This window comes from Elgaria multicarinata, chromosome 1 (genome assembly GCF_023053635.1).
Source record: "Elgaria multicarinata webbii isolate HBS135686 ecotype San Diego chromosome 1, rElgMul1.1.pri, whole genome shotgun sequence".
Lineage (NCBI taxonomy): Eukaryota > Metazoa > Chordata > Lepidosauria > Squamata > Anguidae > Elgaria > Elgaria multicarinata.
In genome coordinates, this window is record NC_086171.1 from 117,894,465 (window position 1) to 117,910,317 (window position 15,853).

The 15,853-nt window shown below is 39.9% G+C and overlaps 1 protein-coding gene across 1 annotated transcript in view; it reads right to left on the reverse strand.

Annotated features, from left to right (window-relative positions):
- The window catches only part of NTNG1 (netrin G1), a 299,231-nt gene that overhangs the window by 99,926 nt on the left and 183,452 nt on the right, over nt 1-15,853 (reverse strand). Inside the window, exon 5 of the mRNA XM_063135534.1 lies at nt 8,739-8,765. Coding sequence (XP_062991604.1) covers nt 8,739-8,765 — 27 coding nt within the window. The remainder of the gene's footprint in view (nt 1-8,738; nt 8,766-15,853) is intronic.

The window sequence follows — 15,853 nt, forward strand, 5'->3', positions numbered from 1 at the left end:
TTCCTGTTTGCCCATGGGAGTATTTATTTATTTATTTATTGCATTTCTATACCCCCCAATAGCCGAAGTTCTCTAATACCAACTTGGGTGGGGGAGATGTAGTTTGAGGGAAATGGTGTGGTAAAAAGGGTTGAGACCCCCCTTCCTGAGCTTGCTCCCTATTGATTCCCTTTTTCTTTTTAAAGAGCGAGATCCTGTTGATAAATCTTATGTCATAATGGTTCATACAAACTGACAATCCACAATATTTTAAAATTTATTGTTAATGAGGCTGAACCAGACTGATCACTCCTGTTGCAAGCAGGAGTGGTTGAACAACCCATGAACCATGTGTGGTTTGGTTTGCATTAAGTGCTAATCAAGGAACTCTGGATATTATCTCTGGCTTGTAACTCCACTGAAAAGCCATTGAAAGAACCCGTTGTTTGTTCTTGGATTGTTTTCTTTTAAAAATGCAGGTTGTTCTGACATTCAAGCCAGGCCATAGCTTGGCCCTTCAACTATATTAAAAATGTTCTCCTGAGTCCACATCATTAATAGCTTGCAATCAATGATGGGTAATGCATGTGTGTGTGTTTGTCCCAGTCCTTTGTTGAGCATAGTATGTGGTGATTCCTCAGTTTATCTGTTCTGCCACTCCATAGCTTCAGCTGGTTTGCTTAGTTTGAGTTTGGGGATAGGGTGAGCCAGGAGGCCTGGAAAAGGGACAATTTTTGCTTCCTTTTTCCCTGGACACATTTGGATCTGGATGAGAAAATTTGGCATGATTTTTTTCCTGCCTCACTTTTTAGAATCTTAGGCTGCTGGACCACTGTTTCGACTTGTTTCCCTCCCCCCCTACTGTTTGGTTAAGTGTGGAGCACATATCATAGTCTGAAACGGGTAATTAGAAGGAAAACAAAACAGCTACAAACAACACACTACAATAGATGCTGACTTTGATTGTGTTTTGTATTTCAGTATGTTGTTTGTTTCTAAACTCTGACTCCTCTGTTACTGGAAGGCTTCGGAGGTGGTAATCACCCCCCACAAAGCTATTTGTGCATCATGCCAATCCTATTTTCTATCTAATTGTACTCTTTCTAGCAAACTACTTAGCATAATTAGTGGCATAATGGTTTACTGGAATGCAGATTAGCTGCAGTAGTTTGCTATGAAACAGCTTGCTTAAAGCAGGGCTTCCAATCTGGGCCATCCTCTTTCTAAGGGGGAGTGTGAGAAACCAAAAAGGGTGGGGAGAACCAGACATGTTGAGTGAGGTACCCACCTAGTCTTTTTTTCTACAAAAAGCTTGGCTACACAGATGTGACAGGCAGTGACAACATAAGAGATGGAAGGCAGAGGACTGGAGAGTGATCCTGGCCAAGTAGGCAGAGTGCACTGCAAAGTGTGATGGTGGATTTCACTTTGCTACATTTTATAGAAGAGAAGGGTGCACAAGTGGTGTGTGTGTCTGTCACATGTAGACTAAGAGCAAAGATACACAGAGAATGAGGTAATAAGGTGAAAGATGGTGGAGGTAGAATTCTAGACTGTGGCACTTCTGTTATTAGGTTCTGGGTGTCACATTTCTGAATATTCTCTTACATGAAAAATGCCATATGTAATATGCTAGCACATCAGAGAGACCATCTAGGTTCAGCCTTTTCACTGATGTCCTAGCTTTCAACATACAGGGGTTTTGCAGATGGGGAGGCTTGAAAAATATGACAATCTACCTACTGTCTGAAGTGAGCCAGTGCACAATTGTACCACTTCACTTTGCATTATGTGTAGAACAGCCCTGAACTTCTGAAATGGTTGATTGCAGAAAATATGTAAAAGGAAGGCATAAAAGAATAAGCTTTAATCTTGAATATTCAGTCTCAAAAGTACTTTCTGAAGCATGTCTACACTGTGATCATTTAAAGATGGTCATAGTAAGGTGCTTTGTAGGAAAAACTGTTCATAAAAGAGTATAGTATTCTGAAATTGGTTTTGGGACTCATTAATTGCTAACCATCTCACCAGGTGTTTTTTTTCCAGCCAGTGCTGAAAAATGTTGAAAAGATCAGCATTGGAATCATATGTGCTGGAAATGATCAAAGAACCTATTACTCAATTGATAGACAACAGCAGGTACAAATGACCTTAATGGGGAAAGCTCTGGGTTAATTTAGCTGTAGATGATCAGAAAGGATGTTTTCTTTTAAATGACCACTCTTTGCATTGCGCTTAAGCCTTAATGATGTGCTGCTTTAATATGAGATCCTTTGAGATCAAAGAGAATATAGAATCATACATATATGTACACACAAATATATACATATTTTATTCTTCCTTGGGCATGCTTTTGATCACTGGAGTCTTACTGATGTTACACGCATATCTATTATAATGGATATCCTTTGTGTGCTGGAGGTTTTGTGTTCATTTCCCCCTCTTCTCCACTAAACTGAATAAAGCTCCAGGCATACAGAAGCCAATATAACCCAGTTCAGTGTTTTCCAGCAAGTGATAGTAAATACACTACCTGAGAATAAGCTATTCCCAGATGAGAGACAAAAACCTCCTTGAATGAACACAAATATTGCATTAGCATAGACAAGAGAAGGAATCACACCGAATCCATTAAAGCAGACTGATGTTATTATGAATCATGTTCGATGTGTCTCTATTTATCTATCACCTATCTATCGATCCATATATATTCCTTTAAGAATGAATACGGAATACACCCACTTTAATATTCAAATAAACCCATTTCAACCACAGAGTGCCTTCAAATATGAACTCCTTTGTATGCATAACCAAATAAGTGAATGACTGTTTAGCTTATTTGTTGGAGTAAATGGAATTTTGTTCCTTGATACAATTCTGAGTCCAAATCCTGAGCCGAAGTGGAGCAATTCGGACCTATCTGGTCTGAATTTGGGCCGGGCCTGGATCGGCTCAGATCAGCCCTAGGAAGTCAGGATTGGTCTGGAGTACTTCAGAGCACTTTGGACTGATCAAGACGACTGAGAGGCCCCACCACAGCCTCTGAATTGTCCGCTTGTGCCCAGAACTTACTGGACCTACTCCTTCAAGGGAGCTGCCATTTTTATTGAATATGTGAGGTCAAACTCACCGTAGATCTATGTTGCACACAATGCCACCCTTAAAGGGCCATTTCTGGAAAGCAAGTTGGATCCAGAGTGGTTTGGGTTGGGGCCAATTTGGGGCGAGGGGGATTGGGACCAATCCACCAGCCCCGAATTGGCCTCCAAAGCGGGTTGGGGGTGTCTGCGTACATCCATAGTTCTGACATATACCAAAACAATATCTATCTCAGTACTGCGAATCATAGGGAATCTATCTATCTATCTATCTATCTATCTATCTATCTATCTATCTATCTATCTATCTATCTATCTATCATCACTACTATGAATCACATATGGCAATTCATGTTTGGATGTGGCAATTCATTTAAGAAGAAGTCTTTGAGAATATTAAAAACAAAGGCAGCCGTGTTGGCCTTAAGATAAATCCCAAAACCCATATAGTGAAAAACATCTTTATATATGGATCTGAGTATATTTTATCAATGAACAATATTCCATTTATTCCAACAAATGAGCAAAACACAGTCATTCTTTCATTTTTGTGTGTGTGCATTCAAAGATGTTCATATTTGAAGTCATTCAGAGATTGAAATGAGATCTATTCCATATTCCCTCTAAAAGCAGCAAGTGCCTCCAGGTGACCAGCTAGGGTTGGTTGGTTTTCTTCTTTCAGACACAAATAGGTAATGTGGACAGGTGTGCTGGTGATATTTTTTGTTTTGTTTCTGGTAGATTTGTAAATTCGCAGGCATATTTGTATGGCCAGCATAAATGTAGCCAATCCCTTAAGTGATACTGCCCACTCTACTGTAAAATAAAGCGCCAACATTCAAAGAGTTCAACAAGGCATCCTTTCAGGTCACCCCTGATTAATCCAAGGCTAGTTGCATTTCCCTATTAAGAGTCCAAAGGCCAACATCTGCTGATGCTCAGAGATGGCGAATGTGGTGAAGAAGGCTGCATGGAAGTGTAAAGTGAATGTCACAACCACATACGTGCATGCAAGACAATACCAACATCTGTAGCACAAGAACTATTTTTGACCATTTATCCATTTCTGTTAGCTATGACAATAGCTTTTTGTGTGTGTGTGTGTGGAAACAACAATATTTTTCTCTTGGCTTTCTTTTGCTTCCCCTCTCCACCATGCATCAAATAACACATGCAAATTCATTGTCGGGACTTCAATGGGATCATCACTCTGTGCATTTGCAGTTAGGCAAATGTTTAAAAAGATGCAAGAGACAAAAAGAAAAAAGAAAAAAAGAAGACTACTAGTAACAGAAGATTTTTTTTAAAAAACTTGTATGTTCTTATTTCACTAAGGTGAAAAAGTGGCTTCTTCTAGTGTTTGAACCAGTATAAAAATGGACACAGGCCCCCACTTGCATTATGAAAAGGCTAGTTTTGATGGCATTTAATATGTTGTGTGGTGCTTAACAAATCGGTGTTAAGCCTATTTATGACCTGAAGAAAACGGAGTTGATTTATAAATTGAGAAACCTGACTGTGCATTCATAAGATGTAATGCAGCTGTTAAATTATTAGGATATTGCTTTTCAGCTGGATGTCAGGTACTGCAAATCTTTTGTGGGTTATTAAGATTTGTATGATGGTCCTGCATAACACAAAATCTAGGCACAATCCAGCCAACTTACAGTAAATGTAATTTGATTTCAAGCATTTGCTAAAGGCTGCAACCCTAAACTCACAAGGCAGTAAAGTCTATTGAACACAGAGGGTCTGACATCTGAGTAAACATCCAGAGGATTGTCCTGGAACTCTCCAGTTGAAATCAATGACATTTAACATGCAGCAGCCAGGTTGGTCAAGGGGCTCCCGAAGTGGTCTTCTATCACTTTGGTGCTTCAAGAGCTCCATAAGCTGCCGGTGGCTGCTAGGGTGCACTACAAGGTTTTGTTGACCATGTATAAAGCCCTGCATTGCTTGGGTCCTGGATACCTGAGCACTTGCCTTTCTCCTGTGTCTCACCATTGGCAGACTCGCTCTCAGGAGCAGGGTGCCCTGATGGTCCCCCGCTACAAATTGGAATGTGCCGGGGCCAGGGCTTTTTCAGTGGCTGGCCCCCGGTTATGGAATAATGTGCCACTGGAGATTAGACAGGCTCACACTCTCAATAGCTTCAAACGCCTTTGTAAGGCGTTTTTATTTTCACAAGAGTCTGGGGAGGGGGTGGTTTAAATTGGGGTTGAGGGCTTTTAATGGTTTGAGGGTGAGGGTTTTAATGGAATTGTTTTAATGTGGGTTGAGGGTTTTAATGGAATTGTTTTATGTGTTATTGTAAAGTGCCTCGATGCCAGAAATGGTGAGGCGGCGCTATAAAAATGCTTTAAATAAATAATAATAAAATAAATTAACATGCTTTAGAGTGGGAGATGATTGTTCTCAGTGTAGACATCCTGCTTCTCTCCTGCCCCTTTGTTTTATGTATAGGCAATGCACAAGAGCATTGTGGGGGTTTGGAGCTCTGTGCACACTTTCCATAGTTTCTTTTTTTCCTTTCCATAGCTTCCTTTTTAGAGCTCTAGTAACTTGCATCACCCACAATGTGAGGATGGGGACTTAGGAGGTGAGCACAGACCTCCCATTCCACATAGGGCTCTGGTTCACTGCCCTCTACTTAAACCAAGGGAGGGACGCAAAAAATGAGGAATTACTCTGCCTGCAGGCACTGCAATTGTGCTAAGGATTGTTTCCAAAGAGTATACGCTGCCATTATTTTACTTTATGTCCACTTTACTCTGTGACTGAACACATTCTTCAATGTTTAGGTTCCTTTAGCATAAAGTCCCACATTTATTTAAAGTGAGGCAGGGACATATTTCTTAAGTAAAACCAGAATGATTACTATAACTGAGCATGTCAATTTGAAAAAAAAAATGTAAGACAATTTTTACTTTTATACATGTAGAAAATGTGTTGGATTGTGCGGAATGGGGATAATTATTTCAACTACCTTCAGTTTTGGATTTGGTTTTGTTGTTGTTGTGAGGGGAGGGGGGGGATAAAGACAATCTAAAAAATCCCCTAGCAAGAGTCATTCTTAATGGAACATTTACCTCTCCATTTATTCTTTCATATCGTACCAGACAACAATACTTCCATTGCTTCTTACTTTAATTTAAATTTGGGGCCATTTGCAAAAGCTATAAACTATAATCAGCACTATTAAGAGATTACTGGAGTATGATAGTAGAGTACTTAAAATGAGTATGATATAACAGGTACCACATACTTCTGACCGAACTTACTAAATTACAGAGAAATTTAGTAATCTTGCAGGATGTAAGGTGGACAATTTAAAAAAACTAAATTTCTAAATGCCCCCTTGCTTTTAGAGGAAGAACAAGGGATAACTGAACAAATAATTTTTCACATTCAGGAGGCGCATCTGATATTCAGGCATTATATTTACAGAATTTAAGCATTATATTTACAGAAAATATAAAGGAGCTTCACATGAATAATATGAGAGATGAATGAAAAAATTAAGTCTGTGCTGATATGTGGCCTTCTCTTACAGAGCAGTCTTAAGGACAGGGAGCTTTAATGATGGAGTGCCGTGATCTCAGAAGCTCCATCTTGTCTAAAGCCCTACCAGGCTCTTGTTGCCAGCAGGGTGGCAATCAATACCTGGAAACAATGGGGGAAATATGGCCCCCACTGGAGGATTTTCAAAGTAGACATGTTGGACAAGACCAAAAAGAGAAAATGTTGTTCATGGCTTCAGTTTGGAAAAATAATGTTGAAAAAACAAAGTTAGTCTCTCTTTCTCTCTCTCTCTCCCGGTTATATTAGATGTTTTTATAGTTAGGCATATCAAAGCACCAAGGTTACATTTTAAAATGGGGAAAAATAGCTGGAAGATGAAACTTCTAATTAATATTTGGAAATATATATGGAGAAAAGTAAACAAATGTGCTCTGAATTGATGAAAACTGTTACAGAATGATGGCACAATTATATTTTAACTCCGTATGTACGTATATCCAGGAACTATGGAAATTATAATGATAGACATTGTCAATGTCAATAGGAAAAAAAGGGAAACTTGATAAATTACTGATATACTTGTAAGGGTGCAATCTTATGTATGTTTAGACAGAAAGAAACCCTATAATTTCCAGCATTACCCACCCAACGTGGTTGACAGGGAAATGCTAAGATGTGTACGACTTTTTTCTTTCTAAGTATGCATAGGTTTGCACCCTAAGAGAAATAAGGGATCTAATTAGACGGAAAATATATGATTGCTAGAATCCCGATGGTTAAACTGGTTCTTGATCCTAAAATTTGCATCTTCAAATATTTTGAAGGCTCAGTTTCAAAGAATAAAGAAACCCTTTCATTTTACATGCTAGATTGTGTTGTATTGGTAAATGGTATAGAGCCATCATTGAAAGAATGGTTTCATTATAGGATCTAGCTACTACATGCATTTCTGCATGAGGCTTTTATTGCATGTTTGTGACTGGTCACTCACTGAAGTTTGTGGGCCGCCCCCTGTGGTTTTTTTAGTTTTATTCTGCATTTTAAAGATCAGAGATAAGCCAGTAACAAAAGTTAATGCGAGATATCAGCAGTGTTTAATGTTGGTGTTGTGCTATAATACAGCCACTAGATGGTGCTGTATAATGAAACATATTACTGAGAAAGGAAATTTCCAAATCACATGTCCCCCATATAAAGAGGCCCATTGTAATCCCGCAAAGAAACCAGAAGCAGAAAGCCCCGTTAAGGATGTGGGATTTTAGCTTCATGTCATGAACCTCTCTATGTAAAATAAAAGGCTATGTACATACAAAAGAAGGGGAAACAACACATTATTTATTGATGAGAAATGGAAATGATTTAAATATTATTAGAATTGCAGTCCAGGTGTCATTAAGGTGTGTCTTGTTTTAAATGATGTTTTCATCTTTAGAAGCTAAAATAAAACTTTTAAGGGGCGGGGGAAACATCCTTGCAGTACCGTCTGTGAATTAAGGACATGGAAATTATATTTAGTTATTTATTTGCTTATAAGATTTCTATACTGCCCTTCAGTGTAGGATTACTAGGGTGGTTTATAGATAATTTGGATGGACTATAAAGAAGGCTCTCTGTATATTACCATAGTTGTTCAAAGAGAAATCAATTTTCTTCTTTTATGTACTTGTTTGTGCATGTGTATAGTACTTGAGGATTCCTCGTTTAATCTTCTAAGGGTACAATCCTATGCATGTTCAGACAGCAAAAGTCCTACAGCTCCCAGAACTCCCATGCTGGCTGGAGAATGCTGGGAGTTGCAAGACCAAACATGCATAGGATTGCACCGTAAGGCAAACATTGTTGTATCTGAAAAAATGTTAGCTGAATTTGATTGACGTCCCTTAGTTTGCAATCACTTTTGTCTGATGATCATAGAATCTCCATTTGCCATTTGATGCAGTGCCATGAGATGAATAAAGCTTATATCTTTCTAAACATAAATATCAATGATGTGCAAATGCAGCAAGAAGATGATTAAGGGCATTTCTCCAGTTACCACCAAGCATTTTTCAGAGAAAACAGAAATGGATGCTGGAAAAATAGATTTTTAGAGTCTGAACAACAAGCAAAGCTGGCCTAAGTCTGCTCTTTATTACTTACTACCAATGCTGAGAATACTGGGCATACCTGAAAAGAAAAGAGAGAAGTTTGGTTAGGTATCCATATATATTGATGGCACATTAATTCATTATATTTTACGATCTGAAGAGAAACCAGGTATATATTTTACATTGTTGCACTGATATCATCATGAAGTCTATCAGCAGTAAGAATCAATGGAAAAGAAGCGAAAGTGAACCTTTTTTTGTTTTTTACACTCCCATGAGTTTAATGGGAGAATTAAGCACTTTGGGTAGTATCCAACAGGGCTGCTGTGCTTCTGCTAGCATGAAGCTGCAGATTTCTAAATCTTGGTTTGAGTTCAGTACCCTAGTTGAAGAGGGCAGCCTCCAAATTGGTCGAAGATGAAACATGCTGTTTTCCAAAATGCTGAATCGGGATCTGAGTTGAAACTGAGTCAAAGCACTCCTCTTTTATTTATATATGTGTGCATGTGTGTGACATAACACACTCACACACACACACACACGGAGATTAGACTGTCCATTTCCATAATTTCCTCTCATTCCCTTTCATATTCTCAGTTTCAATTAAGGTTGGGGAGTCATCTATGAAAACTTCTGCATTTTTAATAGCATTATTATACACAAAGGATCTATTGTTATTCAGTGAAAGACAAGATTCCAGCCTTTGTAATTGTTTGCAAATGTTCTCAGACTACTTATACTTGATAAATATCACACTTGGTGGTTTTATAAAGCATCACGATAAAAAAAAATGGAATTAGAAAAATGTATCAATTAAGGACAGTTACTCAATCTCTGATTTCCTCATATTTCCCGGTGATATTGAGGCAAGAAAACAGCCAGCTAATAATCTCACACAGTAGAACGTTTTCTAAAATCACATTACTCTTAATGGGGCTAAGGTACTGTGACAGAGGTTCACACAGAGATTAATTCATGCCAGAACTTGTGGGTCTTTGGGAACGTTATCTATGTCCAAATGTGTGAAAAAATCTTAAGAACCTTCATTATTTGTATCAGAACTATTTGGTTTTCGTGTTTCATAATTTAGCAATGGCAACAGCAAACTCATATATATATAACTCAGCTTCTCATTTTCAGTTTTAGCCATCTACGGACAGAATACACACTATTTCATTGTTTCTGAATCAGGTCCGCTTTTTAATATTCAGTTTTGGGCCATTTCTTCTCTGTTTCCCCAACCATTGCTTTCAACTTTAGATTCTGTTTAAATGTGTTTCTGATTACAATATTGGTGAAATTTGGGTTTGGTGAACACTGCAAATGCAAGAAAGGTACCACCCCACAAAATACATGATATGTTTATTTCAGCTCCCCCCTGTGATGGGAATCATCACACAAAGAAAGCAGCTTCAAAGAAAGCAGGGATAGCTCAGGAACATTAGAAGTACCAGTAAATGTTGTTCTTGCTAGTAATTTTTTTTCTAATGGCTTACAAAGTAGAAATATGAATACATTTATTAATTATTTTACCAGGTGGCTATCTCAAATGTGCATCATTTGGTGCATAATTAGAAATGATGATGATGATCATCAAATTATCCAATTTACATTACCAATGTTTAATGTAAAAACAAACAACACCATAAAATCCAGTGGTGTAGTGGAGCTAGAGCTCGCAGGAATGTCCTACAAGTACTTTTTTTATTAGCTGGGAAGCTGACGTCACCAGCCATCCCCTCAGAATTCCATGTTCCCTTTAAGATTAGTTGCAATTATCACAGTAACTGGTGGGGTTAACTTTTTGAACAATGGGAAAGACCTAATAAAATAGTGAAAGCCAGGGGCTAATAAGGACTAAGCCGGACACATCATCTGAATGAACATGAAGCACGTATAAATATGGGAACACGTTTCTATCTCCCTGTGACATCTGAATCAGGTGAGGCTGTGCAAGTCCTGGATCAGTGTCTAAACTCAGTAATGGGCTAGATGAGGGCCAATAAAGTGACGCTGAATCCTGGCAAAATGGAAGTCCTGTGGGTGAGTGGTTCCCGAGTCTGGTAGGTAGGCTCATGGATGGGGTTGAACTCTCCTTGAAAGACCAGGTTCATAGTCTAGGGGTGCTCCTAGATTCATCACTGTTGCTGGACATCCATGTGGCTGCAGCGGCTCAGAGTGCTTTTTACCAGCTTTGGCTGGTTCACCAGCTATGGTCTCTCCTGGACAGGGATAGCTTGGCAAAGGTGGTACAGGCATTAGTAACCTCAAGACTGGATTACTGCCATGCACTCTATGTGGGGTTGCCTTTAAGGGTACTCTGGAAGCTGGAGCTAGTGCAGAATGCAGCAACTTGGCTGTTGTCAGCCACTGCGCCGTTTCAGCATGTAACTCCTTTGCTGAGGGAACTGCACTGGCTGCCTATTCGCTACTGGGCCAGGTTTAAGGTTTTGGTGCCAAAGCCCTAAACAAGTTGGGACCAGGATACCTGAGAGAGTGCCTCCTTGGTCACTGAGGTCATCAGAGGGCATGTTCCTGGGGGTTCCACATTGACCTAAGGCCATCAGGAGAAGATTCTTCAGTGTCGTGGCCCCCTTCTTCTGGAATTTCTTGCCTTTGGAGGTCAGGCAGGCACCAACAATGTGTTGCTTCCAATGCCTCCTGAAAACATTATTTCAGGAAGGCTTCCTTGAGTGACCGGCTGTGGCTTTATCAGAATTCAGTTTTAACAGAACTGTTTCTTTTTAAAAATAGCAATTATTTTAATATGGTGTTTTTATTCTTTTAGCCTGTCAGTTGTTCACCGCTCTGAAATCTTGGATGTGGAGTGGTATATAAATATTGTAAGTAAGTAAATAAATAAAATTTATTAAGTTTGATCTTGTTAATAATGTTGTATTATTCATGTGAAGTCAATAAAAGTTTTTTAAAAGTTTACTTTTCAGTAAACTTTTAGGTTGCTGTTGTAATGTAAAATATTACATTACATTAATGTAAAATATTACACTGCTCCTGGTGGAGATAAAACTGCTAGAACAGATTTGTCCCTGGGGAAGGTAATGGCAACCCACCCCAGTATTCTTGCCATGAAAACTAAATGGATCAGTACAACCAGAGATATGTCGGTATACCATCGGAAGATGGGACCCCCAGGTCGGAAGATGGTCAAAATGCTACTGGGGAGGAACAGAGGATAAGTTCAACTAGCCACAGATGTGATGACGCAGCTAGCTCAAAGCCGAAAGGACGGCTAACGACGAATCCGATGTTCTAAAGATCAACACACCATAGGAACCTGGAATGTAAGATCTATGAGCCAGGGCAAATTGGACGTGGTTATTGGTGAGATGTCAAGATTAAATATAGATATACTGGGTGTCAGTGAACTGAAATGGACTGGAATGGGCCACTTCACATCAGATCACCACCAGATCTACTACTGTGGACAAGAGGATCACAGAAGAAATGGAGTAGCCTTCATAATTAATAATAAAGTGGCTAAAGCAGTGCTTGGATACAATCCAAAAAATGATAGAATGATCTCAATTCGAATTCAGGGTAAGCCATTTAACATCACAGTGATCCAAATATATGCCTCAACCACAGATGCTGAAGAAGCAGAAGTAGATCAGTTCTATGAGGATCTGCAGCACCTACTGGATAATACACCAAAAAGAGATGTTAATTTCGTTACAGGAGACTGGAACGCTAAGGTGGGCAGTCAAATGACATCTGGAATTACAGGTAAGCATGGTCTAGGAGAACAAAATGAAGCGGGACATAGGCTGATAGAATTCTGCCAGGACAACTCACTGTGCATAACAAACACTCTCTTCCAACAACCGAAAAGACGGCTTTATACATGGACTTCACCAGATGGCCGACACCGAAATCAGATTGACTACATCCTTCGCAGCCAAAGGTCTCGGACATCTATACAGACAGTAAAAACAAGACCTGGAGCTGACTGTAGTTCAGATCACAAACTTCTTATTGCACAATTTAGAATCAAACTAAAGAGAATAGGGAAGACCCACAGATCAGTTAGATATGAGCTCACTAATATTCCTAATGAATATGCAGTGGAAGTGAAGAATAGATTTAAGTGACTAGATTTAGTAGATAGGGTCCCGGAAGAACTATGGACAGAAGTTCGCAACATTGTCCAAGAGGTGGCAACAAAAAACGTCCCAAAGAAAAAGAAAACCAAGAAGGCAAGATGGCTGTCTGCTGAGACACTAGAAGTAGCCCAAGAAAGAAGGAAAGCAAAAGGCAACAGTGATAGGGGGAGATATGCCCTATTAAATGCAAAATTCCAGAGGTTAGCCAGAAGAGATAAGGAATTATTTTTAAACAAGCAATGTGCGGAAGTGGAAGAAGACAATAGAATAGGAAGGACAAGAGACCTCTTCCAGAAAATTATAAACATTGGAGGTAAATTCCAGGCAAAAATGGGTATGATCAAAAACAAATATGGCAAGGACCTAACAGAAACAGAAGAGATCAAGAAAAGGTGGCAAGAATATACGGAAGATCTGTATAGGAAGGATAATAATACCGGGGATAGCTCAGACAGTGTGGTCAGTGAGTTAGAGCCAGACATCCTGAAGAGTGAGGTTGAATGGGCCTTAAGAAGCATTGCTAATAACAAGGCAGCAGGAGATGACGGTATCCCAGCTGAGCTGTTTAAAATATTGCAAGATGATGCTGTCAAGGTGATGCATGCCATATGCCAGCAAATTTGGAAAACACAAGAATGGCCATCAGACTGGAAAAAATCAACTTATATCCCCATTCCAAAAAAGGGAAACACTAAAGAATGTTCAAACTATCGGACAGTGGCACTTCTTTCACATGCCAGCAAGGTAATGCTCAAGATCCTGCAAGGTAGACTCCAGCAATTCATGGAGCGAGAATTGCCAGATGTACAAGCTGGGTTTAGAAAAGGCAGAGGAACTAGAGACCAAATTGCCAATATCCGCTGGATAATGGAGAAAGCCAGGGAGTTCCAGAAAAACATCTATTTCTGTTTTATTGACTATTCTAAAGCCTTTGACTGTGTGGATCATAACAAACTGTGGCAAGTTCTTGGTGGTATGGGGATACCAAGTCATCTTGTCTGCCTCCTGAGGAATCTGTATAACGAACAAGTAGCAACGGTAAGAACAGACCACGGAACAACGGACTGGTTTAAGATTGGGAAAGGAGTACGGCAGGGTTGTATACTCTCACCTTATCTATTCAACTTGTATGCAGAACACATCATGCGACGTGCTGGGCTTGACGAATCCAAGGCTGGAGTTAAAATTGCAGGAAGAAACATTAACAATCTCAGATATGCAGATGACAACACTTTGATGGCTGAAAGCGAGGAGGAGCTGAGGAGCCTTATGACAAAGGTGAAAGAAGAAAGTGCAAAAGCTGGGTTGCAGTTAAACCTCAAAAAAACCAAGATTATGGCAACCAGCTTGATTGATAACTGGCAAATAGAAGGAGAAAACGTGGAGGCAGTGACAGACTTTGTATTTCTGGGCGCAAAGATTACTGCAGACGCTGACTGCAGCCAGGAAATCAGAAGACGTTGACTTCTTGGGAGGAGAGCAATGACAAATCTTGATAAAATAGTTAAGAGCAGAGACACCACACTGACAACAAAGGTCCGCATAGTTAAAGCAATTGTATTCCCCATAGTAACCTATGGCTGCGAGAGCTGGACCATAAGGAAAGCTGAGCGAAGGAAGATAGATGCTTTTGAACTGTGGTGTTGGAGGAAAATTCTGAGAGTGCCTTGGACTGCAAGAAGATCAAACCAGTCTATACTCCAGGAAATAAAGCCAGACTGCTCACTTGAGGGAATGGTATTAAAGGCAAAACTGAAGTACATTGGCCACATAATGAGAAGACAGGATACCTTGGAGAAGGGGCTGATGCTAGGGAAAGTGGAAGGCAAAAGGAAGAGGGGCCGACCAAGGGCAAGATGGATGGATGATATTTTGGAGGTGACACACTTGACCTTGGGGGAGCTAGGGGTGGCGACAGCCGACAGAAAGCTCTGGCGTGGGCTGGTCCATGAAGTCACGAAGAGTCGGAAACGACTGAACGAATAAACAACAACATCAACACATCTGCCTGAATGTTTGGACTCTCCTTGGGGATACGGCTAAGGGGACTGTTATGATGAGTATCTGCACTTCAAGATTTGCCACCACACCACTGCATACAGTCAAGATAACAAGTAAACCAAATTGTATTGCAAGATAATTTGTTAAAGTTCTTGCAGTAGTGTTTTTATCTGAGAGGTTTCCAATGGACAAATAGTAACTTTATATCAGCCAAACCCTGGATTTGTGCAAGATTATCTGCAATGCAGAGTAAGTTTCTTATAACATTGCCTGCGAGCAGGGAATTTTCTCACCTGTATGGAAGTATGTTAATGTTGCTTACCCAGCCCCAAAGAGACGGATTAACTCTTATACAAGGTGAGATAGACTGGCATGTGTGGGAGCATGGACATCCCTTTCTGAGACTGGGAGGGTAAGTTAAAGTGGTTTGTCATTATTTTTTTGAGAGCAAAACTGTGTTAGATGCCAGCACTGACAGTCAAATAAAATTATAGACAGTCAATTTAAGGTTGCAATCAGAGGGCTCTAACATATGAGCAATGGAACTGTCCCATCCTCTCCTCTCCCTTGCAGTCTCCCATGCACCCTCAACATTATTTCTGGAGAGTTCCCTGACTCTCCGGAGAAGATTTGACGGGATCCAGGGGGCTGAAGGGAGGAAAGGGTATCCGCTCCACTTGATGCTGTTCGGTCAGCAGATGGATGTTACCCACGTTGGATCCAGATTTAGTCATACTTAGAGTAGAACCACTGAAATCAGTGGGACTTAAGCTAGTTGTGACTCACTTAAGCCCCATTGTTTTCAGTGGATCTACTCTAAGTATGACTAAGTTTGGATCCAACTCAATATACTTTGACACAAATATGCAACGTGTTGTCCCTCTTCAGCCCTGCATTAATATACCATTGAGAAAAATCACAGAACCATAGAATTCTAAGATTAACTTCACTTTCACCATGGCCTTCTTACCAATTAGTCTGCCTCAGCTAGGCCGCACTGCACCACAAGCAAACAGAGAAGAAACAAATGTGGGGAAAACCATAC